Raw genomic sequence first — 15,420 nt, 5'->3', positions numbered from 1 at the left:
GCTCCAACTTGCATGTTTGCACCTATCTCATATCTGCGCAAATCTACTGTCCACACGCAACGATCAGTCTGCAGATATGTGATGTGCACAGATGTCCGCGGAGACAGATCGTGGTATGCGAACGACCCATTAATTAAAGCTACACAGATCTTTACCATTAGTGCAGTGCGTGCGACATCTATCGGTGCAGTTCGTAGGCCTGGGTCCCAGCCAGTCTCCCGCGAACGGCTACTGGACGCAGTGACGCAGTGAGTTCACTAGGAGCTAACCAGCTAGCTATCTTTGAAGCCAGAACAACATGGCGTCTCCTTTGGAGTTGCTGGATGGGAAAAGGCAAAGAGAAGAGCCGCTTCTTAGCAAAATATGGGCTCCTTTGACATACGGAGGCATAGCGTTCGCTGGTGTGTGTTTCGCGAATGCTGCTAACCGTCGTCCCTTGCTAAGCGGTGCGTATGTGCATAGATTTTACTGTTCGGAGCATTATTTTTGCAAGTGTAGCAGGTTGTGCGCTTATTGAAATCGGAGGAAATTTGTTAGTTGTATGTTTATGTTATAATCCACGCAATAATTCATCAATTTCGTTTGGTTTTAAAAGTGAAACGCTTCTGACTCTCAGTAAATATTTACAAACCACTATAACTAAAGTAGTACGTGGTGTAATTGTATGTATTTTTACTTTATTGAAGGAACATGAAATCCTCCCATGGGTGTAGTATATTATTTGTTAGCGCTAATGCAGAGATTCTTGTGCGCTGAACTGTCAATGATTTCTCTGTGTATGAGTACAGAATTACACCATTTGAATTAAGTGCTTTGTAAATCATAAATTATGTCGTCCGCATAAATCTGCCGCCTTTGTGAATGTGTTGATCGTATTAAAAATGAAATGTAATTTAACAGCGAAATCGATGGGATTGTTTATGCTTAGTTCTTGTTCGAATGAGTGGCTGTAACTGTTAGGAAGTCAGTGATGCACCCATCATCTTTGGACAAGACATTATTGTGTATATTGTTACAAGAGGTTTGTAACATATCGGTGATAGGCAATAAAAACCTCGTACCTCCGCCTTTCTGTGAGACATCGTAATTTCAGTGGCCCCATTATCAGAGAGAGATTTGAAAGTACATGAATTTCTGTAATCTGTCAGTAATTAGGCTTTTACCATGTAGTTACACATGTAGCACTTTTATTTGGATCAGTTTATGTTGCTTGTAAGAAACCGTTTTTACATCCCATGTAAAATTTAATCAAATGGATGTACAAGGTTTAATTGCATGCCATCAATATGTCATTGCTCTTTGAAGGAGTTAATGGAGAGAGGGTATATGTAGAATTCAAGATTCAGTATCTAAATGTATAGTCCGTATCAGTTCAGAGGGAGGTGGGGGAATGGTAACACCCTTATATTGTCTTTAGTGTTTGAAAGAACAAGGTGCATTCAACTGCCAATTTTGGTGCTCATTGGGATGGACAATGACTGTTGTATGGGCTCTGAGAGAACATTCCTTCGACAGGTGGGGAGGGTTGAGATAATCGGCCTTTCTTGCAGAGTGTCATCTAAGCTCACAACCTGCCCTATTGTGGCCAGAATAGGTCAGGGGACTCTGGTTCTGAGCCAGATAGAAGAATTGAATGAGAGACTGAGAAGATTCTCAGACAAGTTACACTGTGACTTCATGGACTTACCTCATTCGCTTGAGAATTGCAGGGTTGCCCTTAAATGGGTCAGAGGTACACTACACACCATACTCTGCTACACAGGTGACTAATTGTGTGAAGTGATTTTTTTTTTAACTTAATGTGACTCTCTTTACAATCCAAATACTGATGACTGTAGGGGACGCAAAAGAATTACTGGAAACCCCAAAGAAACAGTCCACACAAATGAAACCTTAAAAATCTTTGTGGTGAGTTGCTGAAGCATTCACAACATAGTTTGAAGTGCTCTTTGAAAGTAGTCGAACTCATACAATACTAGAACTACAAATAAAGTAATAATTGTAATCCAGAAAGCTGGTTAAGATAGGAAATTGACAACTGTGAGACTTTCGGTCTAAATCAAAATATATATATCAAAAGAATAGTCTAATGGGATATGGAGGTGGATTTGTCAGAGTGGGTAAGAAACTCAAATCAAAATTGAAACTGCATGCAAGATTGATTGGGCAAGATTAAGAATCAAGGATGGGTGTGAATCTGTGATTTGCTCCTCCTAATGACAGCTGCTCAGTCCTAGATGTAACCGAAAAATTTGGAGGAACCTCAGTTCACTAATATGAATGAATGTTACCCAGTTATACTGTCATTATTGAGTAAGGCTTTAACCATCCAACAATTTATTTTGATAGTTATTTTTCTAAGTTGTGAACATGACAAGACATCCTGTAAAACATAACTAAATGCCTGCTCTGAAAGCTACCTGCAACAGTCAATTTAGAAGCCCAATTGTGATGGAAATATATTGTATCGAATTGCAGCAGACAGGCCTTGTTTGGGGAAGTCTTTGCTGAAACTGCATTAGTGACTGTAAGGTAGTTACAGCAATTGTGGTATAAAGAGCAGGGAAATTTACACATTTGATAATTTAGTGAAAGAAGCAGCCATACCCTGTCCCAAAAGAGAACTCAAAATATTTACCTAGTTGAGCTTGAACAGATAGAAGAACTGTGGCTCATGTGGCAAAAGAATGATTGACCAAGTACTGGATAATTATGTACCTAGCAGAAAAGTTCATGATGGAAGGGATGCTGCATGGTATACAGTCACTGTAAATAAACTTTAAAGAAACAGCAACTGATGCATGATTGGTCTAAAAGAAAGCATAAGGCTATAGGTAGAGAATGAGTGAAACGTGTTTATTGTCAAGAGGGCAGTGTATGAAGCCTTCAATGACTACGACAGCAAAAACTTATCAAAAGATCTCTTTCAAACCGTAAAGAAATTCTGGTAAAATGTGAGGCTGTTAGTGGTACTATAGGTACTGCTCAGACTGCGGAATTGTCTTCAGATCTTTCTTTTTTAAGGAAATTGAGTACTACCCCAGTTTAATTCCTCCAACACTGCAGAGATGATTGATATAGACCTAGATATTAGTGTCGATGGCATTGAGAAATAGCTAAAATTGCTGGCATTAAACAAGAGTCTAAGACACCATTGGAATCACTGTCCCATTCAATACGTAATTTGCAGGTAAATTAGCCTCCATCATAATAACCAGAGATCCCTGGAAAAAACATTATTCGCCATGATTGGAAGACAGCATACTTCATACCTATTGACAAAATGGGAGCAGCAGAAACAATTGTTATTTACATCTATACTCTGCGAACCATTGTGAGGTGCATGGCAGAGGGTACATCCTGTTGCACCAGTGATTAGAGTTTCTTCCTGTTCCATTCACACATGTAGTGTGGGAAGAATGATGGTTGGAATGCCTCTGTGGATGCAGTAATTATTCTAATCTTATTCTCAGGGTCCCTGTGTGAGTGATGTGTAGGGGGTTGGAGTATGTCCCTAGAGTAATCATTTGAAACCAATTCTTGAAACTTTGTTAGTAGACTTTCTCTGGATATGAAACTTCCTGGCAGATTAAAACTGTGTGCACGACCGAGACTCGAACTCGGGACCTTTGACTTTCGCGGGCAAGTACTCTACCATCAGAGCTACCGAAGCACGACTCACGCCCGGCACTCACAGCTTCGCAGGAGAGCTTCTGTAAAGTTTGGAAGGTAGGAGACGAGATACTGGCAGAAGCAAAGCTGTGAGTACCGGGCGTGAGTCGTGCTTCGGTAGCGCAGATGGTAGAGCACTTGCCCGCGAAAGGCAAAGGTCCCGAGTTCGAGTCTCGATCGGGCACACAGTTTTAATCTGCCAGGAAGTTTCATATCAGTGCACACTCCGCTGCAGAGTGAAAATCTCTTTCTCTGGATAGTTTACTCCTATCTTTGAGTCTGCCATTTCAATTCCTTCAGTATCTCTCTTGACACTCTCCCGCGGATAAAACAAACCTGTGACCATTCGTACTGCCCTTCTCCGTATATGTTCAGTGTCCTCTGTTAGTTGTGGGTTCCACAAACTTCAGCAATTTCTAGAATGGGTTTCACAAATGATTTGTAAGCACTCCCAAATATTCTACCAATAAACTGAAGTCTACCACCTGCTTTACTCACTACTGAATCTATGTGATCATTTCATATTTGTGAACTAATGTTATGTCTCATTGATGTACACCCATTGTAAATCCTGAACATATTCTGAGCCCAAAAATGTCATCCATGCCAACCATAATGAATTCCGACAACATCGATAATGTGAAAACCAACTTGCACGTCTCTTTCATGACATCCTGAAAGCCATTGATCAAGGCTGTCGGGTAGAAGCAGTTTTTTCTTGACTCCAGAAAACCATTTGACGGTGCCACACAAACAATTTTTAACAAAAGTTAAGATTGTGTGGCGTACCAAACAAAATTTGTGGACTGATTGAGAATACATTGGCTGGGAGGATGCGGGATGTTATCTTGGTTGGAGATTAGATAGATGTAATGTCAGGTGTGCCCCAGGGAAGTATATTGTTTGTGTTGTGAATTGATGACCGTATAGAGAATATTAATAGTAACCTCGGACATTTTGCTGATGACGCAGTTAATTATAATCAAGTATTATCTGTAAAAAGCTGCACAAGTATCTGTTCAAATCTTGATGAGATTTTAAAGTGGCACAAAAATTGGCAGCTTCTTTTAAATGTTCAGAAATATAAAAGTGACTGTAAAAACAGTGTCACAATTGGAACCAGTCGACATCCAAATAGCTGGATGTAAGTAATTGTAGGGTTATGAAATGGTATGATCACTTAGGCTGAGTAGTAGGTAAGGCAAGTGACATACTTCAGTTCATTGGCAGGATACTGAGAAAATGCAGTCAGTCTACAAAGGCAGTTGCTCACAAATCATTTGTTTGACCCGTGTTAGAATCAAGTGTATGCCACCCATAAAAAATAGGGCTAACTGGAGACTTTGAACATATACAAAGATTGGTAGTACTATGTTTACAGGCTTGTTAATTCATGGTAGAGTCCCACAGAATATTGAAAGCCTCTAGTGTTAGACATGTGAAGATAGACTGCAGTTATCTCTGAAAAGAATATTTAAAAAGTTTTGAGAATCAACACTAGGTGAAGAATCTGGAGATATTCATCATCTCCATATATGTTGTTCCTGTAGGACTATGAAGAGAAGATTAATTATGGCATGCACAGGACTAACACAATCATTCTTACTGTGCTCCACATGCAGTTGGAATGGGAAGAAATCCTAACATGTGGTACTATGCTGTGGACTTCACAGTGCTTTGCAGAGTATGTATGTAGATCTAGAAGGAACCTTCCAGGCGTTTGCCTGAAATGATTTAGGGAAAACTATATGAGGATGGCCGGCCAGGGAAAACTGTGTCCTCATGAATATGAGGTCAGTGTCTAAACAATTAAATACTCCATTGCTTCATTTGGTTAATCCCTGTTGTACAAGTTCTTCTGTTCATACATAATTTGCACTGTTTCGTCGCATCTCTCTACACTATCAGTCAGTGTCTAAACAATTAAATACTCCATTGCTTCATTTGGTTAATCCCTGTTGTACAAGTTCTTCTGTTCATACATAATTTGCACTGTTTCGTCGCATCTCTCTACACTATCACTCCACACACAACGGACCTACTGCAGCTAAAGTGCAGTTACAGTGTCAGTGGCTATTGCATTGCCTGTTGATTGTTGTCAGTTTGTTGATGTTGGTCATAGCTGGCTGATAGCACGTGGTAGCCAATGAGAATCGCTGAATCTAACCATTTATTTTGGAATTTACTGTACTTTTGTTTTGAGTGTGGAGAGTGCCAGAATAACTTGTGTGGTTAGTATGGATGTTAATGTTGGTTACTGATTTTTGTACTTATTTAGTGAATGGGAAAAAATTAGATGTAGTGACAGACTGGCCTGTAGCAAAGCCAGAGACCTAGGTTGTCTCCTCTTGTTATTAACTACTACTGTGAGTAATACATAATTGTGCAGTATGCATTACTTATAAAGTATATTTTAACTACTCTTTATATTTGTATTGTAGGAATCTTTTTCACCTCGTTTTTTGGCAGATGATTACCGGTAGGTTACTGGCTGTGTTCCTGCATTAACTTTGCTGTAGATATAAATTTTGCACATTGATTCAAGATTTATTAATTTATGTATTTATTTTTCAGGCATACAGAGGCATGCACTATTTACCCTAGGTGCTGTTGCTCTTGGTAACTTCGTTGAGAAGTACAGGGCTGATTATCTGGCTGAAAAGGATGCTGTTTTAAGACACTATGTAGAGTTGCATCCTGAAGATTTCCCAACTCCAGGTAACCAGAATTATCATTTCCACTTTTTATTTTCATTTCTGGACATGTTTACACGTTGCTAGGGTATTATACTATGATTTAAAGGGTGTCCCATTGTAACCCCTGAAGAAGAATATCTTGAAATATTACATCATACAACAAAGTTGTTTAATATAAACCTTGATGAGTAATTGGTATGTCTGTGGACTACAGACAGAAAAAGTTCCAAATTATTTGTAAGGATTTTATTAACTCTGAACCGCCAACACAATGTCTCTTCTGGCATACAAAGTAACTGATGTACTGGCTGATTCTGAGGCCTACAATAAAGAATGAAAAACGTATGAAAAGAATGTTCCCATTATACAACAAAATAGTATCCCTAGACCAAACCAGAAAAGTTAAACGACGAAACAGCTACTCTGGTGATTCTTGATGAGCAGTGTCAGAGACCCCTTAACCTTAAAGGATGGCTGATGACATGAAGAGTTCTTGGGTCAGTTGATATCTTGGTGGAAGGTGGACAGTGGATGACAGTGCAGCTGCTATGATGGCACCAGAATGAGCACCTGATTGATGAAGAGTGTAAACTCTTGGCTCCTGGCCCATGCAGCTCCCTCGGTGTGAACACCTTTCAAGCCATGACACGGGGGTATATTAGACACTTGCTCCAGGATACATTGTGGACTATTTTCAGTCACGTGTTGGGCGGAACTGCAAACGCAACCTCTTGTGGCGCAGGTGAGACTGCCTGGTGGCCACCAATGAGTGTCTGGCTATACAGGAAGACAGGCAAAGCTGACCCGTACTCTGTCTGGAGCCCGCTGTACAAGTTTTCGGCGGGTCGCAGATGTTTTGGGTCCTTGGCCTAGACATATTACTAATAGTCCAGTCAAATTAGACATTAAACCGGACATTTAAAAAAAACAAGCTGCTACTGGACAGAAACATTCAGGGCACTTTCCAGATCAAAGTTAAAAAAAAAAACGCTTTTGGCAGAAATTCTGCCATCGTGACAATACTGAAACCTTGGGATTTTAATTTTAGAGTTTTAATTATAGTAGCAGAACCAGGCAGCCAATTGGGTTAATTTATGTACCAAATTAATGAGCTTAAGCATCCTAGCACCTAAAATGATAAAATTGTTTGCTGTAGTCCAGTTTTGTTTTTCAAGACATAATATATATTTTAACGCCACTAGTGCTGGAAAAAAGACCTCCAATTTTGCCACTTCTGATCATGTGGTTGTGTTGTTTTTTTAATCACAGTAATGTTGTAAAGTCCAACAAAAATAAAATGCAGTTTAAATAATTTACATGGGATGGGAAGAGCAACAATGATAGCGTTTTTTTTTATGAAAGTGGGTGAAGTTGCTGTAATATGTTCACTCAATGGCCAAAAATTAATAACAGAAAGAAGTTATCAGAAAAAACAGTGAGCGGGACTTTTTACATTTTCTGGTTATTTACAGTTTACATAAAAACATGACAGTCAAAGTTTTGACATTGTCTTTGATGTCAGTCTGTGAAGTCCACAGATTTATGCACCAATGGCCAGTGTAGTAGCCCCACATACTTGTGCAACTTATGCCGCCTGCCCTGGATTTAGACTTGCTTTTGCAACCAGATTTACAGTTGCGAGATATAATTTGAAGTACTTGCTCTAGTGCTGGTCTCCAGTTAGATTTGGTTTAAGCCAACTGGCATGCGCACTCCAGCCCTATTCTTTTCCCAGAAGGTTATTTCCCATCCATACTTGAACCTAAAGGTAATGATACAAATCAGTTAAAGATCCAAGAATTTTTGTTTATATTAGACAAAATTAATGAAGATAATGTCTTCCTCAGCTGACAGTGGTAAACTCATTACAAATGCTGTTGTCCCACTGTGGGTGTAGATGTAAATGTGGCCAAATCAAATGTTGTTGTGGTGGACTACTTTGCATCTGCCCTGCTGTACAGCAGTCTGATGCTGTTCAGGTTGTCTTGAACACCATAATGGTACAAAACGAAAAGGAAATGTTCTTCAGCTTATGCGATTTCCTGGTGTGTAGCATCTGTTTTGTTGAAGAGAGAAACTCTTTCCCTTAAACAGCTGTTGTCTCTGAGCTAGTTTTTGCCTTTTCTGCAAGGAGCAGAAGTTAGGTCACATCCAGTTGCTGCGCGTGGCCACTAGAATGAGGAGCGCCACGCCATTGTTGGCCATATGTATAGCACTCTTCACCACCACAATATCTGCATCCCCCAAAGCTCGAATTACCTAGATCCCAGCTAGTGTAAGGTGTCTTGATAACAATGATGCACAGTTTTTTTTTAATGTACGCTAGTTGAGTAGATGTTGATGATGTAGCATCATCAGTTCCATGTGCTCTTGGAGTCTTTCATGGATGTCTGAATAAAATGTTTGTTTTCAAACAGTGTCAATTCAGCATAAGATGAGTTGCGCACCTCATAGTAGCAAGTCAACTTCCATGCATGTGCCATTTCAGCCCTCTACGACTGGTGCCAGATGCTGTAATCATGCTTATACAAGCAGAAACTGTGCCAGCCCTGGCAGTCAAATTGATGATGATGATGGCGGGGAGTGCCATTGAAAGCTTGGGAATTTTATTTGAATTGTCGCGGCTTGAAAACAAAAAAGATTTTATTCATTGTCAACATCCCCTTGCGTTTCTTTTGGGACTCAATGCAGCATAGACCCACCTGAATTGCAAATACTGCTTTGGTTGGAAAGTCATTTTTGGGTGGCACAATCTCTTCAAGAACGTCAATTAATGCGCGCTTCGTGCCTTTCTCATAAATGTCCCATCATACGATCGCAGGTTGCTGGTTTGTATTTCAGATATTCTCAAAGGTCATCATTGTTGCATACAACACACAGCAGTCAATAAAAAACTTGTTTTGGATTTATATTAATGAGTGTCTTTCATCTTGGACATTTTAGACACAGAGGCAAGAGTCGTGACTTTATTTTTTTAATCTTAGGGCTGTATCTTCCCAAAATCTGCCTTATCCGAAACTTTGCAAGACTCTTGGCTCCAGGGATTTCAGAGATTGCTCTACAGAACCTTTCTATGGCACCAATTACATCAGTACATGCAGGCGTGGCACCAACCAACAAATCTGCTGCATGGCGATGAAGTCTGACGAGAGAACATTGTCAACAGAAATCTCTTCCAAAAGGAGGTCCAAGTGTGTTTGTTTCAAATGATCACTGAGACAAGATTCGACTTTTTCCACATCCTTAATTAGATTGCCAATGAGAGCTGCATCAGAAAATGCGTGCAGATAGCTCAAGTGCAAGCATTGCTGGTCATCATGCAGTCACATTACTTGCATACGCAGTCTCCCAGAGTATTTATATTTTTATCTTTATTTTTGGTTATAATAGGCAACAAAACATACAATTTGGTGCAGAAACAAAGCCAGTTGGACACTTGGTCAGTTACTATGTTAACTCGAAAATTCCAAGATGGCAGATTTTCCCCAAAATGAATATTTGGGGACTTTTATAATTTTGAACTGGATATCATCCTGAGCATTTCAGCCAATTTTCAGCTGTAAAATTTCCAGGTTGGGGCAATTTTTTTGTTTAATTTGACTCGACTGTAAGTGGGTCACAAGGAAAGCATGTTTAATTCTAGATAGCACGCCTTTACAGGAAATTGGAGCACCTGCGTATGGTTCATGTTGAACAAACCTCCTCCTTACAGCAAGTACTACAAAAAAGATTTAGTTCCACAAAAGTTTGCTTTTATTCATTTATTTTTTTACATAGACACTTAAAAAAAATCATCTATTGTCGCAGTTAACAGTGCTGTCTAGTAGGGAAGGAAAACAAAGAGGAGATAAAATACTTAATTAGCCTCTAGCATTGATACAATAAACATTGAGGATCTGAAAACAAAAGTTGGCTCAATTTTCATTGACCTCAGTGATCTCTAGAATGTAACTGTAATGCTTACCTTGTAATCACCTTTGTCTGCAATAACTTTTATCTGAAAAACTTCAGTTGTAATGTGTGTGTGCATCTGGTAGGCAGTGCTGGGACAGTGTCGATCTCTCTCTCTCTCTCTCTCTCTCTCTCTCTCTCTCTCTGTCTGTGTGTGTGTGTGTGTGTGTGTGTGTGTGTGTGAAGGCTGTCTATATTGTTATCTATACTCCTTCCACAATTTGTATTCCACTCAAAACTTTTTAAGTAACATATTGATTTGTCATAGTGTAATCTTTCTTGAGAGATTCTGCAAAGATTAAAATGGGATGGTTCTTATACTCATGCTGGTGACCAAAGTTTAGAGTTAACACATTTCTCCCCTCGATAGTTACATGGTTGTTTTCCTAGAAATCTTACATCTACTCAGGCATTTAGTGCGTCATTCAGTCCCTAGTAAGCGGAGCTCATTTATTTTGCTGTGCTTTGAATGCATTTTCAGCTAACTTTGGGATTAGTGGCTGAATTGGCTTACATTACAATAAATGGAGGCTTGATACAAGTTTAATTGGAGATGAAATTAATTTGTAAGCAGTTTTATGACTAGTGTGTTAGATAAAAATGATGTGTGGAGGAATGCATGGGGCAGTCTGTTAAGTTCGAGTGGTGAATTTCAGAACTGACCACAAAAGTTCTGCGAATAGTTTTACATCAGCAGAAGCAGGGAAAAGTACAAAATTGAAAGAAAAAATAAGATGTAAAGTTGCTGGAGGGAAGATGAAAAGTTATTCTAAACCTCTATTGGGACATAGTACAGGAAAGATGTGAGTGATCACACACAAGACAGTGAAAAATTCACACCAGCAGAAAGGTTCTTCGGTATCCTGTTATCAGTATCTGCTACATTCCCATCCTAAAAGAGCTATCAAAGTCTCATTCTTGTTCCTTGCAAGTTCTGAGATATTTACACTTTCATGAATAATCAGATATATTTACAGTAATGAAATGTTCAAGTGGAATGGAAAGAATTTAATATTTTATAGAGCCAGTGTAAGAGACAGTGAAGTACAGGTTTCACGTAGCACTGAAAACAATGAATGGACAGCAGTAATAAAGGTTACGGAATAGGCTGAGCATTTGTTTGTGATGGCTTAAATAATACTGTTTCTTTGGCGGCTCACCAGAGTGGTGCACCAGGGTGCCGACCCAGGTGGCTTCTATAAGCGGGGTGTGTGAACAGTATGGACTCGCGATCCCTGTAGTTGTGCATGTCATGAGTGAAGGTACATCACAAAGGTAATAACTAGCTGAATAGTAGAGGGTTAGATTTGTGGAAAGGCATATAAACAAGACTGAGTGTTTTGCAATAATTGGTTTTGACCAGTTGTTTTATCATAGTATGTGCCTGTCTCCTTTCTTTCTCATTTGTTCTCTTTCCTCCTCATCTCCTTCCCCCATCTAATTTCCACCTAGCCTCTGCAGAACAAGCCACTACAGTAACTAGAGAAAAATTAAAAGTGAATGAATTTGCGGCTGATAATTATCCACAGCTTGAGAATCAACACCCCCTGCGGTGCTTCTCGCAACCATTGTAGGACATGCGGAGGAGTATTCATACTGCAAGCATAAGGCTCAAGGCAGTCCCCCAGGTGCTGAATTGTACTAAAATTAGGGAATTTAGGAGCCACGGAACTTCTGTGAAGGTTAATATAGCCTATTCTAACCTTTTACAGACCTAACCACAAAGAAGTATGTGGCATATTGTTGAAAGATCCTGAATTCTCCTGAAAAATAAGCAAAGCTGTCAAGGGCACCATCTATGGGAATTAATGGCCCTAGAATGCTATAGAACACTATGTATTCAGGGTGAATCATTTAAAACTTGCATTGCGAATATTGTGGAAATGGAAATTGCTATTGATGTGTGGTTTTCACAGAACGAGTTGGTAGTCAGGGGCTTATATTGTTAGCCAATAAACAGATTGTAATAATACTTCAAATATTTTTGTGCATAAATACACATTTGTAAATGAAACAATGCCTATTGACACTAACAAACTAAAATTAGGGTAAATTGGAATATCAGTGGTGTTTGTTGCAGGATCCTAGTGCGAGTCATATTTTGAAAAGTTTCCATACAGCGACTTGTTAGTGCCATTCAGTCTGCTAGGTACAATGTTATGTTTGCTTACAATGTGCTTTTGTGTTCCTCGAGTGCATTGTGACTTGCTAGTCAGTGTGTGACAGTCAAGCAATAGGTCGCTGGTGGACAATGGGATTTACCAATGCAGAAAAAGCCGACATGCTCATAGTGTATGGAGAGTGTAGTAAGAATGCAGTACAATGTGTGTGGCAAGATATCACGATAGACATCAACCGTCTCAGCAATTACTTATTAACTTCTTCAACCAGTTACGTGAAAATGGTTGTGTAACACATAGACTATGTAACAGAAGGGAACAAGTGATGACAGAAGGGGAGGGGGAATTGATGTTCTTGCTGCAGTTGCAGTTGATTCACACATTAGCTCCTGTGTAATCGCACGTGGAAGAGCCATGAGTCAGGAAAGTGCACCATGAATTCTCCATTGACATAAGTCCCACCCCTATCACATCACTCTCCATCAAGAGCTGCCTGGAAATGATTATGAGAATTGCGTTAACTTCTTTATATTGGCATTAAGACAGGATACTCCAAATGATTCATATATCTTGTTTAGTGATGAAGCCACATTTACTGATCATTGCCAGATAAAGTGCAGAAACATGCACTATTGGTCTGTTGACAATTCCCTTTTTCTTCATCAAGTTGAACTTGGGCATACATGGAGTATAAACATATGGTCTGGCATGGTGAACCATCAGCTCATAGACCTACTTTTCACAGACAGAACACTGAATGTGAACACTCCTAACAGAACATCTTCCACAGATGCAGGAAGATGTTCCTCTGCAGACTATGAGGAACCTGTAGACCAACTTGATGGCTGTCCAGCCCATAGTGCATGAAGTATTACAGCGTGTCTTCACGAATAATTGTTTCGAAATCTTTGGATTGGATGCAGAGGACCTGCACCTTGACCAGCCCATTCCACATTTAGACTCTCTCTCTCTCTCTCTCTCTCTCTCTCTCTCTCTCTCTCTCTCTCTCTCTCTCTGTCTGTGTGTGTGTGTGTGTGTGTGTGTGTGTGTGTGTGTGTGTGTGTGTAGGGGGGGGGGGGGGGGGGAGCTGAAAGATACTGTCTACAAGGACACACAGACTACACCCAATGATAGGTAATGATGTATTACTGCAGCCTGCTTGAACATCTCCACAGAAATGCTAGCTTGTGTGCAGCTCTCGTTCCGTACCAGACTTGAAAGTGTGTATTGCCGCTGCTGATGGTAATTTTGAATACAGCCTGTGATGGTTTGTTTTCTTGTTCCTAATCATAGTCCACATAACTAGTGTATGCACTTGTGTTGTTCTTTAGAGTCTGCTATCACAGATGTTGTACAAATGTCGGTGTGGGAACTTTCAAAATATATCTTGTAAACAAGTCGCGCTAGAATCCCGCAACAAACACCACTGACAGTCTAATTTATCCCAATGTTATAACAACAAAAACAATTATTGATTAATCTAATATAAATGAATAGACAAAAAATCTACTCTACTTACCGGACAAAACTTACCCATCTGGCGAGTCTCCCCAGACCCGGGGTTGTGGATGACTTTTTGAACTGTACCCCTTTTCCTAAACCTCTCCAGTCCTTTTTGTTCACCCCTCTTTGTTTCCCTTTACCTCTTCTGCCAGGAGGAGGATTTATGGCCCCAAAACTTGTAAAAGTTAAATCCTTTTGTTTGTGTATTCCCCTACCGCCGCTTTCCCCACTTTTAGTTTGTTAATGTCAATAGGCATGGTTCAATTTATAAACGTGTATGTTAGCATGAATTACAATATATTGATTGGCTAACAGTATGAGCCCCTGATTACCAATCCATTGTGTAAAACCACACATCAATAGCACTTTCTATTTCCGCAATATTTGCAGTGCAAGTTTTACATGATTCATCCTGTATATATCATGCACATCTATGTGGTTTTTTTGCCTTTCCTGTTTCCATATCATCACATGTCTTTTTTGTTGTTTTGGCATGTATATTCACTTTAGTTTCTTCTACATTGACTTCCTACACCTTCTCGTATTTTTGACTCATTCACTCCCCACTCTACCACTTCTTTATTTCTGCGTCTTAATATGTGGCATTAGCTTTTCACCATTAATTTTTTACCTTTATAAGCATTCTAATAGACTCGTTCTTTAGTTTGAATCCTCTTATTTTAACAATCATTCTCCACATTTTCAAACATGTTAATAGTCTGGTTACAAAATTATTATCTACACACTATTGTAACTGCAGCATTTTCTCATGTTAACCTACACAGGTCCTATTATGTGTAAGTACTGCAAAACAGTAGAAGAGAATTATTAATTTTTTTTTGCCGTTTAAAGATTAATTTTTGCACCTAACTACTGAAAATCGGAATATTTTTGTTTCAGAACGAAAGAAATTTGCGGAGGTTTTCAACCGGTGGAATCCTGTTCGCTGATACTTTGTTCACATCCATGTGAAATTGAGTTACGTTGTAAGAATAGTAGTATGTTGTATTATATACACACCTATGGTTAATCATCGAGAAATGTACATATAAATAAAAATTTGTTATTCTTAATTATGACTTTTATTAATCTGTGGGATGTGACGTATGTCTTTCTCCTCTCCTGCAATAGTTTGTGGAAATCGTGCAGTATCAAGTGACAGCAGGTTTGACTCCTGACTTCACTCTGTGTTGTTGAGAGAGAGCATGGGCTACTGTATTAACGCTTGTTTGTTTGTATATCTGCTTCTCTATATTTAAATTAGAAAATGAATCACAGTTTGTGAAAGAAAATTTCCGGAGCACCAGTGTTGCAGGAGGTGCAGTAAGTAGAGAAGTGAACTGAATTACATTTTACAGTAAAAAAAATCATCAATGAAAACACTGGAGTAAGGTTTCTTAATTGTTTTGTTAAATATGGTATCTATGGTCTATAGGAGAAATATTGAAACACCTTTATGTGGGAAGGTATTTTACCAA

General features: G+C 39.3%; 1 protein-coding gene across 1 annotated transcript; it reads left to right on the top strand.

Moving 5' to 3' along the window:
* Nucleotides 1-244: 244 nt before the first annotated feature.
* On the top strand, nt 245-15,015 carry LOC124619617 (NADH dehydrogenase [ubiquinone] 1 subunit C2). Its single transcript, XM_047146125.1, has 3 exons — nt 245-446; nt 6,247-6,390; nt 14,843-15,015. The coding sequence occupies exons 1-3, from the start codon at nt 299-301 to the stop codon at nt 14,890-14,892; spliced, it is 342 nt and encodes a 113-aa protein (XP_047002081.1). The 5' UTR covers nt 245-298; the 3' UTR covers nt 14,893-15,015.
* Nucleotides 15,016-15,420: the final 405 nt, after the last annotated feature.

This window comes from Schistocerca americana, chromosome 6 (genome assembly GCF_021461395.2).
Source record: "Schistocerca americana isolate TAMUIC-IGC-003095 chromosome 6, iqSchAmer2.1, whole genome shotgun sequence".
NCBI lineage: Eukaryota > Metazoa > Arthropoda > Insecta > Orthoptera > Acrididae > Schistocerca > Schistocerca americana.
This window is presented reverse-complemented; position numbering and strand designations above follow the sequence as displayed.

Excerpts from the sequence above, each read along its gene's own strand:
- LOC124619617 (XM_047146125.1), top strand. The coding sequence starts at position 299 with ATGGCGTCTCCTTTGGAGTTGCTGGATGGGAAAAGGCAAAGAGAAGAG. Across the intron at positions 447-6,246 it reads CCGTCGTCCCTTGCTAAGCG|GCATACAGAGGCATGCACTA; the intron begins GTGCGTATGTGC and ends TTTATTTTTCAG. Across the intron at positions 6,391-14,842 it reads TGAAGATTTCCCAACTCCAG|AACGAAAGAAATTTGCGGAG; the intron begins GTAACCAGAATT and ends TTTTTGTTTCAG.